This window comes from Arvicanthis niloticus, chromosome 6 (assembly GCF_011762505.2).
Source record: "Arvicanthis niloticus isolate mArvNil1 chromosome 6, mArvNil1.pat.X, whole genome shotgun sequence".
NCBI lineage: Eukaryota > Metazoa > Chordata > Mammalia > Rodentia > Muridae > Arvicanthis > Arvicanthis niloticus.
Window position 1 is genome coordinate 66,007,874 of NC_047663.1, and position 21,271 is coordinate 66,029,144.

Here is a 21,271-nt window from a genome sequence, read left to right on the forward strand (position 1 = left end):
GTCAAAGACCATGGCATCTTGTGGGGGTACCTTGCTACAGGATATCTTGGTGAAGTACAGAGCGAGTGTGTTAGGTCTTCTCTTTCTGAAAAGCTATTAGTACATTCATGGGGACTCTACTCTCATGACTTCATCTAACCCTAATTACCTCCTGAAAGCCCATCTACAAATCCCATTCAGCTATGGATAGACCAGGGTGTGGTGTTACATACCTATAATCTCAAGCAGGAAGACCAGTGGGCAAGGGTAGCCTCAGCTACAGAGTGAGTGAGTGAGTGAGTGAGTGAGTGAGTGAGTGAGTACCAGGACAGCTTGTGTTATGTACATAGGGAGGTCCTGTCTCAAAAAGCCAAAATAAATGGCCAATAATCTGCGGATAATATTTGCAATATTTGAACTTTTGAAGGTAACACCCACACTAAGCACTGGTTTGTACTGAAGTTTCCACGAGTAAAATACAACCATCAAACTGCTTCCTAGATGGCTACGGGTCCCAAATGAATTAGTATGGAGTGCTATAGCTATAGGAAGAACTTAGAAGAAAGCCTGGCACATAAGGGGTCAGCAACATTGGCTCTGTGATGCTGAAGGATGGAGGAGTGGGGACATTTGAATGGATAACTGGTTGGGGAAGAGCCCTAGACTTCGGTGGATCAAGGAGTGAAGGAGCAGGAATCCCTCAGAGGTGACTTAACAGCTGTTGATAACCTATCTGGGGGCAGAGGGAAGAGTGTCCCTAAGGTGGAGTGATGGGAAAACTTAGTTTGGAGGAGAAAAGAGATAATAGTTAAATCAACAGAGTGTCACCTTGGGCTGGGACAGGCGGGGACTTACACGACACAAGCTCAGTGAGTGTTTCTTATCCTCACGTGGGGAGTTACCAGCCCTTTGCAGAATCTCAGCCATATCTCATGGGAATTCCTTGGGAATCCAGACACTGATGTCAAAGAGAGACTTGAAGGTAGACAAGAGAGTGGCAACTCAGGAGGTCACAGAGCAGCGGTTTCAGGGGCGTGAACCCCTAAAGGGTCAGGGAGGAGATGGGGAGAGCAAGTCCAAAGACAGAGACAAAATAACATTGAGCATGATGGTTGCATACCTGGAATCTCAGCACTCAAGAGGTTGGAGTTGGCACCTGGCTGGGCAACCTGCTGATACTGCGTGGGTTGCTGAGTTTTGGGTCCATCACTCATGTCTCATGGGGAAAGAGGACTTACGTGAGAACTTCAATTAGTCTATTTTTTTTCTGTCCATGTCTCCCACCTCCTCAGTGTCCCTTCCCTTTCTCCAGAGCTCTAAAAAAAAAAAAAAAAAAATACCAGGACTCTGTTTTGTTGTGTGTAATTCTGAACCTGCTCCAGTGACAAGACCCTGGGAGCCCCTTGTTCATGCCTCTCTCTCTCTCTCTCTCTCTCTCTCTCTCTCTCCATCCCTTTCTAGGTCTCCTGTCCACTGCCAAGCAGCTGGACCGAGAGAACAAAGATGAGTATGTCCTAGAGGTGAGTGGTGGGAAAGCTGGGCACTGCCTTTGAAAGCCTCCGACGGAAGCTGGACTGTAGGCCGTCAGCTGTACGACTCCAGTGCTGTGGATGGGGTTGGGGTGGGAGGCTGAGGCAGGACAGGACAACCTATTTCATTCTATTTCTGTAGCTGGTGGTAAAGATCTGTAGGTCTTCACCAGCTCTTCTTCTGAGGAGTTTAGGATTCTGAAACTTTATCCAGACAGGGCAGGAATCTGTGTTAACTAGTAATGCCTGAAGGAAGTGCTGTTTGTGTGTGTGTGTGTGTGTGTGTGTGTGTGTGTGTGTGTGCACATGCACATGCGTGTGGTCTAGTTTCTAGCTCATCCCTCCTGGCTTGGAGAAAGCAAACCACTTAATGGTCCTTTACAAGGTTTGATGCAGGGCCAGAATAAACTTCTTTTGTCTTCTAGATCTGTGTTCTTCCTAAGGTGTCTTCCCAAGATCACCCAACTACAAGGCTCCCACAGTGCTCTAGAGAGGAGTAAATTAGCAGAGGCTACAAACCTACTTATTTCTCTCCCGAGCAGCCCGTACCCCACCAGGCATCTCTTCTGGCCTTAAGGGCACCCATAGGGTAGGATGCATATTCCTTAGCAGATTGGAGGTCATTCTGCATTTCTATGCTATGGGCTCTGAAATTCTCCTCCCCTTTGAAATACTGGGGGGGGGGGGGGGGGGTGGGAACCTGTGATCCCAGCTGTTTAGGAGGAGAATCACAAGTTTAAAGCCAGTCTGGGCTACAGAGGGAATTCAAGGAAGTCTGTGAACTTAGTGACAGAACTTGTCCCAAGATAAAAAAAAAGAGAGAGAGAGAGAGAGAAAAATGAAGGTGGGGCTCACTGGTAGAGCACAGCAAGTATATTCAGCAAGTGTGAGGCCCTGGGCTGACATGCTTAAACCACAAGAAAGGAAGAAAAGAAAGAATGAAAGAGAGAGAGAGAGGGAAGAAGGAAGGAAGGAAGGAAGGAAGGAAGGAAGGAAGGAAGGAAGGAAGGAGGGAGGGAAGGAAGGAAGGAAGGAGAAAATGGAAGAAAAGGAGAAAGAAGAGCATTTGTCGCCGGGCAGTGGTGGCGCACGCCTTTAATCCCAGCACTTGGGAGGCAGAGACAGGTGGATTTCTGAATTCGAGGCCAGCCTGGTCTACAGAGTGAGTGCCAGGACAGCCAGGGCTACACAGAGAAACCCTGTCTCGAAAAACCAAAAAAAAAAAAAAAAAAAAATGGTTTCTAAAACCATTGGAAAACACAGATATTTACATCACAATTCCTAACAATTGCAAAATTACAGTATGAAGTAGCAATGAAATAATTTTATGGTTGGGGTAACCACGACACGAGGAACTGTATATATTAAAGGATTGCAGCATCGGGAAGGTTGAGAAACCCTGCTCTAGAAGTTCTAAATGGCTGCTTTCATGTGCAGACTGAGGATCAAACCCAGGGCCTCATGCGTGCTAGGCAAGTACTGTACCACTGAGCCACACTTCAGCCTCTGGGGTACTGTGAGTGGAAATGCCTTGTCTCATACCATTTCCTCAGCACTATGGCTGCATCAGATGATTGGGTCCTGGCAAGTCAGAGTTTATTTCAGGTATAGGGCAGCAGGTCTGACCCAGGTTTCACCCATTCCTGCAATAATGCTTTCTAACCCAAGCAGAGAAGAAGGCTTCTGGCAATCATAGGAAGAGGCCCAGCATCCTCCACGTGAAGGCCAGGTTTTCATGGCAGTGACTTCTGGTTCTCTGTGGTTCCTTTCTGTTCTTACTGTTCTAAGGTCAGATTGTGGCTGCAACAGCATCGGGCTCTAACATGGTATGAGCCATGGTAGGACTGTGGTAGTTCTAGATACGGCTTCACAGTGGCAGCACAGGAGCTCACACCCTGTTTGTCTACAGGTGACTGTGCAGGACAACGGGGACCCTCCACTAAGGTCCACCTCCAGGGTGGTGGTGTGCATCTTGGATGTCAATGACAACCCACCCGTGTTCTCCCACAAGCTCTTTAATGTTCGCCTTTCGGAAAGACTAAGCCCCCTCTCCCCGGAGCCTGTGTACAGGCTGGTGGCTTCAGATCCAGATGAAGGTCTCAATGGCAGCATCACCTACAGCATTGAGGAGAGTGATGAGGAGAGCTTCAGAATCGACCCTGTCACAGGAGTTGTATCTTCTAGCAGCACCTTTGCAGCCGGAGAGTACAATATCCTAACGGTGAGTGGTCCAAGGGCTGCCCAGCTGCAGGGCAGAAGTAGCTGGTGATTTTCCTTTCTTTCTCTCTTTTATTTCTTCCTTGTGTGTGTACATGTGTGCATGCGTCTGTCTGTCTGTCTGTCTGTCTGTCTGTCCATCTGTCTGTGTGTTTTAGCTTATAAGGAGGTAGAGGAGGGAGGCAGGCTCACTCCTGAGAGACACTCACAGCCTGTTGTGCTGGGATATCACTAATCCATTCCTGAGAGTTGCAACTGAAAAGACCATCACTAAACTCCATTTCTTGTGTGTGTGCATATGAGTGTGTGTGTGTGTGTGTGTACATGTGTACTCTTGTGTAGTAGCACTCACTTATGTAGGTATGCATGTACTATTAATCTTTAGGCACCATCTTTTTTTTTTTTTTTTTTTTTTTTTTTTTGGTGACACTTTCACTGACCTGGGCCTCATCAGGTAGGCTAGGTTGGCAGTCACTGGGCCTGTGAGTCACCTGTGTTTGTGTTTATCACCCCAGCACTGGGATTACAAATGGTCATCAGCACATCCAGATGTTTTTAATAGCTTCTAGGGATTCAGTTCCTATGCTTTAAAGGCAGGCGCTTTGCTGACTGAGCCGTCTCCTCAGCCCCTTGACTCTGCCTCCTAATAAAAGTTTATTTACTAGTTTATTCTGTATGTATAAATGCATTGCCTACATGTATGTGTGTGTACCTTGTGCATGTCTGGTGCTGTGGAGGTTATTGGATCCCTGGAAACTAGAGTTACAGAAGGTTGTGAGCTTTCACATTGGGTGCTGAGAAGGGAACCCAGGTCCTCTGGAATAGCAGCCAGTCCTCTTAACTGCTGAGTCTTCCCTCTGACGCCCCCAGATTCCACCCTTGAGAAAGACTCCCCAGCCTCAGCACTGCTTCCTTGGGAACCCAGCATGCAGTTCATGAAGCTTTGAGGGACACACTCAAACCATCTCTAGACCATAACAGGGTGAGGCAGGTGAGAAAGGCCTAGGGAGTATTTGTAAAGAATGGTCCCAGATGGTGAATTTCTGTGAGGATACAGGAGGAAGGAGATCACCTTCTTTGTCTTCCCTTAGGGAACCAGGGAGTCTCCACTCTTACCAAGGGAGGCAGAATTGTAGACTGTGGCCTTCTCTTTTTGAGGACAATAAAGGCCCCTGAAATCCCCTATTCTGACAAATAACAATTTAGCAAAATTAATCATGGTCTCAGAATCAAGATGGACCTGTTGGATATTTTTTTTAAAAATATTTATCTACTTTGTTTTTAATTATAATTTTTATACAGGGTCTTACGATGTAGGTTTGGCTAGCCAGGAAGTCACTAAGTAGGCTAAGCTGGCTGGGAATTCACAGAAATTCACCTATCTCTTGGCTCCCAAATGCTGGGATTAAAGGCATGCTTCCCCTGTTCACAGTCTATTTTTTTTTCCCAAAAAGTATGTGTATGTGTGTGGGAGTGTACACACTTGTGGAGGCTAGAAGCAGCTGATGTCTCCAGAGCTGGTGTTACAGACTGTTATGAACTATCTGACATAGATGCTGAGAACTGAACTCAGGTCTTCTGAAAGAACAGCAGGTGTTCTTAACTCCTGGTCCATCTCTCTATCACCCAGGGCCTGGGCTTTCACCCATATGACATCTGTTAGGCAAGTGTTCTACCACTGAGCCACATCCCCGAGCCCTAAAATTCATTTAAAAACCCTGACTCATTTCAGGTGAAAATGGCCTGTCTGATACCACACCCTCGGGGCTGTGGCCAGTCACTGCCACCTTTGCAGAATAACTCTTAGTTCTGAACCTGCCTTGAGGCTTTCCCAGTACCCTGGATTTTATTTTGTATGTCAAGCTGCACATCTAAACCCAGAAGTTTCCAGCCATTCCTGCATAAGCATCCAATAACCTTGAGAAGCTTGAGGAGAGCGGAGGCAAAGGCTTCTGAGAATCATGAGCAAAAATAAAGTAATTATCTCTGAGAAATAGACCATGGTCTTTCCTGAGCAATGGACAGCAGCTCCTGTCTGGAGACACTGACCTGGACTTCCCTTCCTCAGACAAGCCATTTAAGTCTTTTGAATCTCTGTGACCTGAGGCTAAGATGTCAGAGTGTCAAAAGGCAGGTCATGAGTTCTCATACCACATCACTAAACTGAAGCCCGGCCTTGTTGCTGATGGGTCACGTGACTCAGGGTATGAACTCAGGGAATGAACTTGGAGTCCCCGTTTCTGCCTACAAAGGGGAGATAAATTATTCCAGTATGTCTCCCAGGGCTACAGTGAGGATTAAAGTAGGCACACAGTGCTCTTAGGGGGAGGACTGATCATACCAGAGCTCAGTAAATCCGACTCAAGTTTGTGTTTGTTGATCGTGATATGCCATCTCTGAGTATAAAACCCAACTTAGGAATTACTATGCAGTAAGATATAGTGGCTTTCTTTGGGAGTTGTTCTCATCACTGTGATCACATCCCTGACAGGAGCAGCTTACGGGAGGAAAGATTTATCTGAGCTCACATTTCTAGAGGGTCTTGTCTATGATTACTTGGCCATGCCCATTTGGGTAAACATCATGGCGGTAGGATCATGTGGCAGAAAAGAAGTATTCACTTCATGGCTGACCAGGGAGGTGAGAAAAAGAGATTCAGGTGGGAACTAAGGCATGTCCCCAAAGATGTGCCCTAGTGACTTCTGTCTCAGCCCATACCTACTTCTCACTATCTCTCATCATACTTGCCTCATACCAAGAACACATCAAGAAACTGACCCATTAATTAAGTCTGCACACTTGCAATCTAATCTTTTTTGGAAATACTATCACAGATATACCCAAGGGCATGGTTTACTAATCTCCTAGACCTTAATTCCTCAATGGAATTGCATTAGTTACTTCTATCACTGTGATAAAATACCATGACCAAAAGCAACTTTAGAAAGAAAGGGTTTGTTTTAGTTTATGGTTCCAGAGGGATAGAGTTCATAATGGCAGGAAGGCAGCAGAATCAGGGAGCAGAGAAATCACATGTCATCCACACACAGGAAGCAAAGGGAGACAGAACAGGAAGTGGGGCAAAATGATAAGCCCTCAAAGCCCATCCCCAGTGACATACTTTCTCCAGCAAGGCTGCATCTCCTAAAGGTTCCACAACCTCCTCAAATGGTGCTGTCTACCAGGTGTTCAAATATCTGAACCAAAAGCAGTCATTTCTCATTCAAACCACCACACCAGCCAAGTTGGCAATCAATATTAACTGTCCCAGTGTATTGTTGCTCTGTTTTTTCCACCTAACAAGAGATTCTAGAATGTAGGCTACAAGTGTTTGCCTAATAACCAACAGAGCTCCTGTCTGGTCATCATTTTTCAAGTGTGTCCAGTGGGTGAGTGAGTAGAAGGCCACTTCCACGATGACTCACTGGGCTTTTGGTATTTTCTCAGATCGAGGCAACAGACAGTGGGCAGCCAGCACTCTCCACCAGTGTCCGGCTACACATTGAATGGATTCCCCAGCCTCGGCCATCCTCCATCCCACTGTCCTTTGATGAGTCCCACTACAGCTTTACAGTCATGGAGACAGACCCTGTGAACCACATGGTAGGAGTCATCAGTGTAGAGGGACGACCTGGCCTCTTCTGGTTCCACATCTCAGGTGAGGACCAAGAAGAACAAATTCCCCTATTTTTATATCTCCACCTGATGCAACACCCTAGCCCTCTTAAGGACATGTTCCATCACAGCCACCCATTTTCTTCTGATCGTCTCTTCCCTGGTTTTCTGGGACACCGGGACAAGGAACAACACATCTGCCAGACCTCAACTTGAACAAGAAGTACCCAGGAATTCTCCCAAGGACCCAGCTCTTATTTTTCCACACCCTTCCCTCAGACCCTTCCATACCGTCTGAGGACCAGGCATTCAAATCCTGAGCCTATGGGCAGGCACACTGCATGTTCAAGCCATAAAATATCCCAGAAGTAGAATACATTCTATAGCAGCTTTTGTTTTCCCCACAGGACTCTTTGACTCTCACAGACCTATGTTTCTCTAGATTGTTTGGTGATTGGACAAATAGTATAACATCTTTTTGGTCTCCCAAGGAAGTATACTCCAGTCTGTCACCAGAAAGCTACTATTCCTAAAGTCTTAGACCCTCTGGTTTAGCCTCTTTGTTGGTCACCCATAGACATGTCAGCCAAAGTCAGCCAAGGTTGCCACTTACCAAGTGTTATAGGTCTGTGGCCAAATCCAGGTTGGCCTATAGCTGCCTAAGTCGCTGACATCATATCTGCTCTAACTCTCCTACAGATGGGGATAAGGACATGGACTTTGACATTGAGAAGACCACGGGGAGCATCGTGATAGCCAGACCTCTTGACACAAGGAGAAAGTCAAGCTATAACTTGACTGTGGAGGTGACAGATGGGTTCCACACCATTGCCACCCAGGTGAGAGAACTTAGTTAAGAGCCCTTGACTTGGGAGGAGATCAGAGGTGAACTTGGAGTAAGGCTATCAAAGGCTTTCTATTGATGTGAGATTACTTAAAGAATACTGAGGTTGGAATCTAAGTTCTGGGTACCAGTTTCCCCCTCCCTGTTCTACATCTCCGTAAAGTGATAGAATTTATGCAAACGAATAGTTTTAATTAAAGATAGTCTGCCCTAAAAACTACAATGGGGATGAGGAATGACATGTCATGGGGCTCTCAACTTCTGCTCTGACTGTTGTAAAGTAAAACCAGTTCAGAAACTGGGATTTTACACATTTTGCTTGAAGAAATAACCCAATGAAATTGTTCTGTTTTTTTGAGACAGGTCTCTGGCTATTGCTGTGATAAGATACCCTGACAAAAGCAACTTAAGAAAGAAGGGGTTGATTTGGCTCAAAGTCCCAGGTTATAGTTCTTCAGGGCAGAAAATTCAGGCTGCAGGAACTTGAAGCAGCTGCTCACATTATATCCGAGTCAAGAGTAAAAAGCAATGGATTAACACATGCATGCTAGAGTTTGCTTGATTTCCCTCCTATTATATAGTCCAGGATCCCTTACCTAGGGCATGGTGCAGCGTTGGATGGATCTTTCTATCTTAATTAATATAATCAAGAAAATCTCTCACAGATATGTCTACAGGCCAACTAATCTAGACAACAACCTCAAGAGTCTCTTCCCAGGCGAATCTCATTTGTATCAAGTTGACAACACTAACCACCACAGGGACTTACTCTGTAGCCCAGGTTGGCCTAGAACTCACCATGTAGCCCAAGACTACATAGTGATTCTGCCTCAGACTTCCATATACTGGGATTATAGGTGAGCAACACCATGTCCAACACACACACTCACACACACACACACACACACACACACACACACACACACAAAATCAATGGCAAGCTGTGCCTTTAACCCAGGCATTCAAGAAAGAGAGGCAGGTGGATCTCTGAATTTGAGGCTAACTGGTCTACAGAGCAAATTCTATGACAGTCAGGAATACATAGAAACCCTGTCTCAAAAAAAAAAAAAAATCTACTGGGAAATCTGGTATCTAAACATTTGTTAGTTTGAAATACCTCAGTAGCTATTTACTGGTTAGAAAGGCAGCTGCTTTCCAGACACTGTCAACATGGATGGGATTGTGCAATTACAGCAAACACCATTCCTGTGCCATTGTAGGTCACAATCTGCCTCTTTGCTTCTTGTCCCCTTGCCCAGGTCCACATCTTAATGATTGCCAACATCAACCACCACCGGCCTCAGTTCCTGCAGGATCACTATGAAGTCAGGGTTCCCCAGGACACACTGCCTGGGGTTGAACTCCTCCGAGTCCAGGCCACAGATCAAGACCATGGCAAGGGTCTTATCTATACCATCCACAGCAGCCAGGACCCTGGAAGTGCCAGCCTCTTCCAGCTGGATCCAAGCAGTGGAGTGTTGGTGACAGTGGGAACATTGGACCTACACCCCAGGCCTTCTCAGCACATTCTGACAATTATGGTGAGTAAACACAGGAACAGAAAAGGGCTGGAATCTTAGTTATTTTCTCATTGCTGTATTCAAACACCCTGACAAAAGCAACTTCAGAGAGAAAGTTCCAGAAGGCTTCAGTCCATCATGGCAGAGAAGACATGGCAGCAGAAGCAGGAGGCTGGCTGCTCATAGTCATCCACACTTAGGAAACAGAGTGAACAGGAAGTGAGAGCAAGCTATAAAGCCTCAAGACCCACTCCCAATGACCCACCTTCTCCAATAAGCCTTCACGTCTTAAAGTGTCCATACACTTCCCAATCTAATATTCAAACACATGTGCCTATGGGGTCATTTCACATTTAAGTCACAGTGGGCTTGCATGTAGGTAGAGTGGGCATGCTGATCCCTGAGGAGGCAGGTATGTAGACAGTCACAATGTAAACCCTGGGACAGAGGTGTAATATTTCACATTTGGCCAGAGGCACCTTCTCAAAGGGATACCTGAAGTGAAGATACAGGTAGACTAGTTGGCTTCCAGGTTTCTCTGGACTCACCCCAAATATCTACAACAGATCTTTGCCCACTCTGTGGTTTTAGGGTTGCCCTGTAGATTCATGTATTGTCAGACTTGGGAGGAACCCAGAGATCCTCCAGCCCAAGGCAAGGATAAGAGTCAAGCAAGCCTGTGGGATCTAACATTTGAGGAGGACTTTCTATCTGGGCCCTGTGCTTCTGTGACTCTGAGAGTGAGAGTCACCCTGAATTTTACACCCTACATTCCCTAACTACCCCACCTCTGGCCATTCCCATTCCTCTTTCTCATACCTGAGGCCTTCAGAAGAAAAAAAAAAATTGCTAACTACCATGCAGTTGTTTATGAGAAAGCTGGAGTCAGGATTTGACCATCTGACCATAGAGTCAGGATTTTTTATTTTTAGATTTATTTATTTATTTTATTTATATGAGTACACTGTAGTTGTCTTCAGACACACCAGAAGACAGCACTGAATCCCATTACAGATGGTTGTGAGCCACCATGTGGTTGCTGGGATTTGAACTCAGGACCTCAGAAAGAACAGTCAGTGCTCTTAACCATTGAGCCATCTCTCCAGCCCACTGGAGTCAGGATTCTCACATGCTCACTTACCATCCTTGGGGAATATTAGTATACATTGAAGGATTTGAGATGTCCTACCACCAAGGCAGCCCTTTGACTTCATTTAGTTCAGTCTTTCCCAAATCTATGTAGAACACTTGAGCGAGTTAATACCTTAAAGAACTCAGTCTGAGGCCTGCTATATCCTTCTTGTTATGCCTTTCTCCTAAAGTGGAATCATCTATAGTAACAGCTAGGCCAAACAATTGATAATGAAGCATTTATAAAAAGCACAGATTGAAAAAAGACTTAAAGGAGTCCACAGAAATTGAGTAGCCTGTTCATAAGCATTCTGTCTTTTTCATCTGACTCTGACCCTACCTCCTTCAATTCTGTTTGCTGCATACTCTTCTGAACCCCGTGTTAGGTGCGAGACCAAGAGATACCCATCAAGAGGAACTTCGTGTGGGTGACCATTCATGTGGAGGATGGAAATCTCCACTCACCTCACTTCACTCAGCCTCGTTATGAGGCAAATGTCCCTGACACCACCGCCCCTGGTACAGAGCTACTGCAGGTCCGAGCTGTGGATGCTGATCGGGGAGCCAATGCTGAAGTCCACTATTCCTTCCTAAAAGGTGAGGACCTGGCTGTGAGCTTTAAGTATTAGACAAGGGCTAGGAGGTGGATCAGCAGTTGACTCTACAGATTATTCAAGTACCAGCTCTCTAAGTAGTGACAGATGACCATTCTAGACACATAGACCATTCTATGTGTCAATGTTATTCAAAAAAATGATAATACCCCTAGCAAAGGTGCTCTTAAGCTACGGGGAAATCTATGGATAATATGATATAAGCCACCATAAGCATGTGGAAAGTGTGTATAGAGCCTGTAAATGTGTTAGGATGTAATAACTTCACGTACATACGTGAGAAGGGATATTTAAGTACTTCATCATTCGTGACATCGTTTAAGGAGTAACTTTTATTTTTTGCTCAAGCCACATATTGACTTGGCGTCTGTTACATGATTTTCTTCCTCTAAAAACTGGAAATATTACCTTTTCTGTAAGGCTGTAGGAAAAATGTATATGTGTCATAATTTATAAAATGTGGAAATGTCAGAGATTTCACTGTCATTGAGAAATATCCATTATTAGTTAATGTGGAGCGGATGAGATGGCTCCAAAGTTAAAAGTTTTTACTGTTCTTTCAGAGAATCCAAGTTTGGTTCTACCTATGTTGGTTGGGCTTTCACCTGTAATTCCAGCTGGAGGGGGGAATCTGACACCCTCTTCTGGCCAAGGCAGGGACTGTGTTCACATGGCTCACACACACATACACTAAAAAATAATAAATCTTTTTTTTAAAATCCATGTGATATGACAAATAAGTAACATCTAGTATCCCACAAATTACTAGTGATCATTTACAAGATAAAATACATAATTAATGACACTTCAATTATTAGTTTTTATGATAATGCTATTTCACAGAAATAGACACTGTGGCAGGAGAACTATGGTCACAGCTTACTCATTACCTTCTCAGAGCACAATGCTGGCTGAAGGCATTTGCAAAGCTAAGAGATTTTTATACTCCCTTTTTTGGAGGAAAGTGGTTAACAGAGACCACTGTAGAGATGAATATAAATCATGACACATTCATCATTGATTTCCCAATTTATGGACTATAATCACATAGTTCATCTCATTTTATCTTATTGGCAACCATCCAGATGGAGATGATACTCTCATTTTACAGATAAAGGTTAGTTTTAATGGGCTGTTGCGATGCCTCAGAGGTTAAGGGTACTTGTCTCCAAAGCAGAAGACCTGAGTTCACTCCCTGGGACACACACACATAGTGGAGGGACTGACTGCCACAAGTCATCCTCTGACCACCACTGCATATAACTGTGCTTCCTCATGCACACGCAAAATAAATAAGTGTAATAAAAATTTAAATGCCAGTTTTTAATATTCTATGAATTATAAAACTACTCATGCTCATTTTAAAAAACACAGGAGCTATGGGGATATAGAAGACTGCAAGGTACATCCCTAGATGCCAAGCCCCAGAGATAACTGTCAATGGACTGCCGGTCCATCCTTTCTGAGCATCTTTTGGTGGTGCTGAGATTATAGTCAGTCTATAATTCTGTGCATTGACACTTCTCTCTCTGCAGTATACCATGAAAAGTAACTAGAATTGTATTTAGATAGTTAACTGAGGTACTGTTTCAATTCATTTTTGAGACAGGGTCTCATGCTGTCCTAGCTGGTCTTAAACTCACTATGTAGCCAAGAGCAATCTCGAATTCCTTGCCTTCCTGCCTTCATCTCCCAAGTCCTGGGATTACAAGCAAGCGCCATCATGCCTGGCTAACTTAGCTACATCTAATGGATGTACCGGAGACAGCTGTTTACTCATGAAGCCCCTGTCCACCCCTCACCTGTGAAAAGGCTCTGAAGAGTGGAGGAGTTAGCTGGGAGGCTTTATGGTGAGGCTCAGCCGTTTGTCTAGCCACATAAAACACGCATAATAGAAAGAAAGGAAGCTGCCTCCCTGCCTCCGTGGGGCCTACGCTTCTGGTGATGACCAAACCAAATCTCCTGTCACTCGGGTTTTCTCATAGGAAGAGAGCACATCACTCTGGTTCCCATTCAGACTTCAGGATTAAATTCTGTTACAAGCCTCAGCTGGGTTTGAGCATCTTCAGCCCTTGCCCAACACTTGCTTTTTTTTTTTAAACCAAAGAAAGAAGATAGGTTCCAGGTCACATACTTTAGTAAGGAATATCTTTCAGAGAGTTTAATATAATGTTTTCATTGACTCGCTTTTATAATAACTCCTGATTTATAGCCAAATTTACATTTTATAAAATTTACAAATTTAAATTTATAGCCAAAATTACATTTTTTAAAAAGATCAGTATGAAGTTGCCTTCTAAAAACACATGTCAAATCTGGAGTGAATCTACTTAAAGGAATGTATTCATGAGATGGTATTATAAAATAATTGACCAGCGGCTGAATATTGAAAAGAAATTATCAAGAGGACATGAAACTGGCAGAAAATTAGGGGATAGGGTGTGCTGAGAACCACTGGTACAGAAGCCTGTGGCTCTGGGTACTCTGTACATTTCCTCCACACTCACCTCCTTATTCATTCTTCTAGCATGGTGAGAGACTTTCCAAGGGGTGCCCCATCCAGCAGGGCATTAAACAGTGGTCCAGAGAGGTCACCTGAAAGAGAGAATGGTGAAACACAGGCAAACGCAAAGAACCATGGCTTGTCTATAGGCTGATCAAACTGCTGATTTTACTTTTTTCACATAGGGGTTATATGCACATAGAGGCAGGATGTGGGGAAGGGGATGGCGCAGGAACATAGGTGTTCAGAGGGAGTACAGATATCTTCCAGAACAGAGTATCGGCTGGGTGAAGGTTCAGGGGACAGGTCACTATGACTCCGCCTATGATTCACTTGTCTTATCTAAGTTGGTACTATCTGCCAAGGCTACCTATCTACAAGGTCTATGACTACTCAGGCTGGTAAATTTCCACCAAAGCTGCTTGTTTACAATATCTTATAGCTATCTGTTTCAGTGTTTATCCACAGAGACCCAAGACTTTGTGTTAGCAAGCTGACTTAGGCCTATTGCTGATTTTAGGCCTTCAGTGTATAAGCAGGGCTGCCCCTAACAAAGGGGAGTCTATAAAGAGCAGAAAGTGGCTTTTTAAGTCCCTCTTAGTGTTGGCAGCCTGACTTCATGTTTGCAGACCCACCTTATAAGTATATAAGCAGAACTATAAAAAACAAGTCAAGGAATGCCTCTGAATGCTCTACCATATAACAGAAGTTCTTCCTACCAAAGTTGCCAGTGAACTTCAGGGTGAAGCATGAAGTGTGAGTCTCATTTCTTGGCTTCAAAGGGTTATGGATGATGGCTTTGGTTTGTAGTTCAAGTTGTATCCCAAAGATTTTTCTAATGCCTGACACTTCTATTTAGACAGCAACTATGGAAGGTGACATTCAGAACTATGTAGCATGCATTTGCTCTACACATGATATACTAAATCCAGGGTGATTGTGATGAAGATTGTATCCTGTCCCTATTTGGTGTCATGGCCTCTTGACTGACCTAAGAAGCCTGGCTGGTGTCTCTTGAGAGTGTGGCCAATGTCAGTTTGTCCTATTATCTATTTCAGGGAACAGTGAAGGTTTCTTCAACATTGACTCCCTCCTGGGCATCATCACAGTATCCCAGAGACTTGATCATGTCCATCTCAATAGGCATGCATTAACTGTGAAGGCAGAAGACCAAGGCTCCCCACGGCGACATGACCTGGCTATGGTGGTCATTCATGTTCACCCCTCCGACAGCAGTGCTCCCATTTTTTCAAAAAATGAGTATTTCATAGAGATTCCAGAATCAGTCCCCATTGGCTCCCCAATCCTCCTCATCTCTGCTGCCAGCTCCTCTGAAGTCACCTATGAACTAAGAGAGGGGAACAAGAACAGTGTATTCTCCATGAACTCCTATTCTGGCCTCATCTCCACTCAGAAACGCTTAGATCATGAAAAAGTCTCATCATACCAACTGAAAATCCGAGGCAGCAACATGGCTGGCGTGTTCACGGAGGTGGTGGTGCTTGTCTATGTCATCGATGAGAATGATAACGCTCCTGCATTCCTAAAGTCAACTTTCGTGGGGCACATCAGTGAGGCAGCTCCTCTGCATAGCCTGATCCTGGATGAAGACAACAGCCCCTTAGTGATCCGTGCCTCAGACTGTGATCAGGAAGCTAACTCCTTGTTGGTCTATAAAATCTTGGAACCAGAGGCCTTAAAGTTTTTCAGAATTGACCCCAGCATGGGAACCCTATCTATCACATCCGAGCTGGATTATGAGAGCACACCCTTGTTCCAGTTCAACATCTATGTCCATGACCAAGGGACACCTATCTTATTTGCACCCAGATCCACCAAGGTCATCATCCATGTCCGAGACGTGAATGACTCTCCTCCCAGGTTCTCAGAACAGATATATGAAGTAGCGGTGGTAGAACCCATCCACCCTGGCATGGAGCTCCTCACAGTGCAGGCCGACGATAATGACTCAAAAGTCACCTATAGCATCAAAACTACCAACACCGAAGAAGCTGTTACCATTCATCCCACCACAGGCCAAATATCTGTGGTTAATCCTGCTGCTCTGAGGCTTTTTCAGAAGTTCAGTGTTAGGGCTTCTGATGGTCTGTATCAAGATACTGCAGTGGTAAAAATATCTTTGACCCAAGTCCTTGATAAAAGCTTACAGTTTGATCAGGATATCTACAGGGCAAGAGTGACGGAGAACACACCACACAGAAAGGTGCTGGTAGTTCTTGGTGTCCATGGAAACCATTTGAATGACACCCTTTCCTACTTCCTCTTGAATGGCACAAACTTATTTCATGTGGTCAAGTCAGCAGGTGTGCTGCAAACCAAAGGAGTGACATTTGACCGAGAGCAGCAGGACACTCACGAAGTGGCAGTGGAAGTGAGGGATAACCGGGTCCCTCAGCGGGTGGCTCAGGCTCTTGTCAGGGTCTCTGTTGAAGATGTCAATGACAACATCCCCGAGTTTCAACATCTGCCCTATTATACAGTCATCCAAGATGGCACAGAACCCGGGGATGTCCTCTTTCAGGTGTCTGCCACTGATCAGGATTTGGGAGCCAATGGGACTGTCACATATGGGTTTGCAGAAGATTATGCCTATTTCCGGATTGATCCCTATGTTGGGGACATATCACTCAAGAAGCCCTTTGATTATCAAGCTTTGAATAAGTATCACCTCAGAGTCATTGCTCGGGATGCAGGTACTCCGCCCCTCCAAACTGAGGTAGAGGTACATGTTACTGTCAGAAATAAATCCAACCCATTGTTTCAGAGTCCCTACTACAGAGTGAAAGTCCCTGAAAATATCACACTCTATACCCCGATTCTCCACACACAGGCCCGGAGTCCAGAGGGCCTGAGGCTCATCTATAACATTGTAGAGGAAGAGCCTTTGATGTTGTTTACCACCGACTTTAAAACTGGCGTCCTCACGGTGACAGGACCTCTGGATTATGAGTCTAAAAACAAACATGTGTTCACAGTGAGAGCCACAGACACGGCTCTGGGATCCTTTTCTGAAGCCACAGTGGAAGTCGTAGTTGAGGACATCAATGATAACCCTCCCACTTTTTCCCAGTTGGTATATACTACTTCAATTTCTGAGGGCTCACCTGCTCAGACTCCTGTAATCCAACTGTTGGCTTCTGACCAAGACTCAGGACAGAACCAAGATGTCTCCTATCAGATTGTAGAGGATGGCTCGGATGTTTCTAAGTTCTTCCGGATCAATGGGAGCACAGGGGAGATTTTCACCATCCAAGAGCTGGACTATGAAGCTCACCAACACTTTCACGTGAAGGTCAGGGCCATGGATAGAGGAGATCCCCCACTCACTGGTGAAACACTGGTGGTTGTCAATGTGTCAGACATCAATGACAATCCCCCAGAGTTCAGAGAACCTCAATACGAAGCCAATGTCAGTGAGCTAGCAACCTGTGGCCACCTAGTTCTAAAAGTTCAAGCTCTTGACCCAGATATTGGGGACACCTCCCGCCTGGAGTACCTGATTCTTTCTGGCAACCAGGACCGACATTTCTCCATCAATAGCACATCAGGAATCATTTCTATGTTCAACCTTTGCAAAAAGCAGCTGGACTCATCTTACAGCTTGAGAGTAGGTGCTTCTGATGGGGTCTTCCAAGCAACAGTGCCAGTATATATCAACACTACCAATGCCAACAAGTACAGCCCGGAGTTCCAGCAAAATGTCTATGAAGCCGAATTAGCTGAGAATGCAAAAGTGGGGACAAAGGTGATTGAGTTGCTAGCCATAGACAAAGACAGTGGTCCCTATGGTACAGTGGACTACACCATCATCAATAAGCTAGCTGGGGAAAGGTTCTTTATAAATCCCAGTGGTCAGATCACCACCCTGCAGAAACTGGACCGGGAAAATTCAACAGAAAGGGTGATTGCTATTAAGGTCATGGCAAGAGATGGAGGAGGGAAAGTGGCCTTCTGCACTGTGAAGATCATTCTCACCGATGAAAATGACAATGCCCCGCAATTCAAAGCATCCGGGTACACTGTGTCCATCCCATCCAATGTCAGCAGAGACTCCCCCATCATCCAGGTACTGGCTTATGATGCAGATGAGGGTCGGAATGCAGATGTTACCTATTCGGTAGACTCGACTGAGGACCTTGCAGAAGAGATCATTGAAGTCAACCCAACCACTGGTGTGGTCAAGGTGAAGGAGAGCCTGGTGGGACTGGAAAACAGGGCTGTTGACTTTAACATCAAAGCCCAGGATGGTGGTCCTCCTCATTGGGACTCTCTGGTACCAGTACGACTGCAAGTGGTTCCTAATGAAATCCCCTTGCCCAAGTTTTCTGAACCTCTGTATACATTCTCTGCATCTGAAGACCTTCCAGAAGGTTCGGAAATTGGGTCTGTGAAAGCAGTAGCTGCTCAAGATCCAATCATCTACAGTCTGGTTCAGGGTAACACTCCAGAGAGCAACAGTGATGATGTCTTCTCCTTGGACCAAGACACAGGAGTCCTAAAGGTGAGGAAAGCCATGGACCATGAGTCCACTAAATGGTATCAGATTGATCTGATGGCACATTGCCCTCATGAGGATACTGACTTGGTGTCATTGGTCTCCGTCAACATTCAAGTGGAAGATGTCAATGACAATAGGCCTGTATTTGAGGCTGATCCATATAAGGCTTTCCTCACTGAGAATATGCCGGGAGGTACCACAGTCATTCAGGTGACTGCCAATGACCAGGACACTGGAAGTGATGGACAGGTGAGCTACAGGCTGTCAGTGGAGCCCGGTAGCAACATCCATGAACTCTTTGCTGTTGACAGTGAGAGCGGCTGGATCACCACACTCCAAGAACTTGACTGTGAGACTCAGCAGACTTACAGTTTCTATGTGGTGGCCTTTGACCATGGACAGATCATCCAGCTGTCTTCTCAGGCCCTGGTTGAGGTATCCATCACAGATGAGAATGACAACCCCCCTCGGTTTGCTTCTGAAGACTATAGAGGCTCAGTGGTGGAGAACAATGAGCCTGGTGAACTTGTGGCTACTCTGAAGACTTTGGATGCTGACATCTCTGAGCAGAATAGGCGGGTCACCTGCTATATCACAGGTAAAGATGCTTATCTTGGATTAGAGGCATTGGGAGACATTGAGAAAGCCTAGCAGGAGGCTCTCTGAGATGGAAGTGACATGTTCCGTCACTTGTTCCCATAGGATCTCAGGGTTCTATTCAGACACTTGACATGTCTGTTCTCACTCACCTTATAGGGATACTGAGAAAACTCAACTGGGAGAAATTCCTAAAGTCACCTATAAATTAGGCTGTACTTTGCAAAGGGGTAATCATAATTTCTTTAGGTGAGGAGATGGAATCAAAGGAGTATAGTATACTCTATACCTGCTTGTCTTAGTCACTATTCTATTGCTGTACAGAGACACAATGATTAAGTCAACTCCTATAAAAGAAAACATTTAAATGGGGGCTTACTTACAGTTTCTGAGGGTTAGTCTATGATTGTTATGGTATAAAGCAGACAGCACAGCACTGGAGCAGTAACTGAGAGCTTCACATTCTGATCTGCAGGTACCAGGCATAGAGAGACTGGGCCTGGTGTGATCGTTTGAAATCTCAAAGCACACCCCTGTGACACACCACATCCAATAAAGCCACACCTCCTAATCCTTCCCAAACAGTTCCACTCCCTGACTAAACATCCAAGTATATGAGCCTATGAGGCCATTCTCACTCAAACCACCACATTACTGTTGACTGTCTTCTAGGGGTGCTGAGGTACCCAGCAGTTGTGACTCATAAAAATTCTGACAACTGTCTGTCTTTATGCCTGTCTTTGCATCATGCCCAGGGCAAGTTTGAGGGAGGGTTCTTCACCCAGAGTATATCAGTCACATCCCTCATTGCTATGGCAAAAATACCTGATCAAAGCAACAGGAGTAAGGACAGGATTATCTTGGCTCCTGGCTTAAAAGGGATGTAATCCACTGTGGCAGGAAGACATGACAGCAGAATGTGAGGCATCTGATCACACTGTATCCAGAGAGACAGATGTTGGCTCTCCACTTATGTTCATTTTTACTCAATCCAGGCCCACATTCAGGGTTGGTTTCCCATCTCCACTGAAACCTCTCTGGAAATGCTCTCACAGACATACACAGGCGTTTCATGGGTGACTCTAGATCCAGCCAAGATAAAAATGAAGATGAACCTTCACACAGAATGATCCTTTCTTCTCATTCCCAGCATTATGCTTCCCACCCTATTCCATAAACATGGCTCATTCTGACAGTACAGACGTTGAGGGGCTCAATGATGAGTTTGAAGTTCCAACCAAGAACCTCAGGTTCCCTGAGACAGACAGGGTCAGAACCACTTGAAATAGTCAGGAAAATAGTGGTTATAATCTTGTGATATTAGACAACACCAGTCTTAAAACCCCGAGAATAATGGAAGATGATAGCTCTTATAAGAATGGAATCATGGGAAAATCTTAGCATCTGAAGAAGACCTCACCTTTCCACACCCTTGTTGGGAGATGATCACACGTTCTTTGCTTAGTGTGTGCCTTTAGTTGGGTATTAAACCCTAGAGTTAATGTTGCTGAACTTTTCTCCCGCTCTGCTGAAGCATTGCAGCAGAGCCTAGACATTTCTCATACATATCTAGAATTTGCCTCCCTCTGACTTCCCTCAAGGCCTTTCTAATCACAAGAAATAGGAGCCTCCTTCCTCCTACCAGCCACGTTTCTACTTCTTATAGTAATCATTTCACTTGAAAGTCGGAAGAGGCTTCTTAATTTTGCAAAATAGAATGAATATATATATATATATATATATATATATATATATATATATATATATATATAATTGTGGGTCCCTAGTTCAGGGATGAAAATTCTGCCTTCCCCAGTAACCCTGAAAGACGAGTCAGGGGTGCAGCCACCTAGGACACAGAGCCCAGTTCATTCCTGTTCTTGGTTCCTGATAGCTGCATCCCTCCTTTTTAGAGGGAGACCCCCTGGGTCAATTTAGCATCAGTCAAGTTGGAGATGAATGGAGGATTTCCTCAAGGAAGACTCTGGACCGAGAACACATAGCCAAGTATCTACTCAGAATCACAGCATCAGATGGCAAGTTCCAGGCTTCGGTCCCCGTGGAGGTCTTCGTCTTGGACATCAATGATAACAGCCCACAGTGCTCACAGGTGAGCCCTCAGAAGTCTTGGGAAGTGGAAGCAAGGAAGGTTAGAAGAAGGTCTCTATTCTCCTGAATAGAGACAAACCCTCATTGGCCATTA

The 21,271-nt window shown here is 45.1% G+C and overlaps 1 protein-coding gene across 1 annotated transcript in view; it reads left to right on the top strand.

Moving 5' to 3' along the window:
• Positions 1-21,271, top strand: part of Fat2 (FAT atypical cadherin 2) — an 86,522-nt gene that overhangs the window by 36,459 nt on the left and 28,792 nt on the right. The window contains exons 4-11 of the mRNA XM_034507206.2: positions 1,441-1,499; positions 3,418-3,729; positions 7,173-7,383; positions 8,040-8,179; positions 9,444-9,725; positions 11,222-11,432; positions 15,011-19,069; positions 20,982-21,178. Coding sequence (XP_034363097.1) covers positions 1,441-1,499; positions 3,418-3,729; positions 7,173-7,383; positions 8,040-8,179; positions 9,444-9,725; positions 11,222-11,432; positions 15,011-19,069; positions 20,982-21,178 — 5,471 coding nt within the window. The remainder of the gene's footprint in view (positions 1-1,440; positions 1,500-3,417; positions 3,730-7,172; positions 7,384-8,039; positions 8,180-9,443; positions 9,726-11,221; positions 11,433-15,010; positions 19,070-20,981; positions 21,179-21,271) is intronic.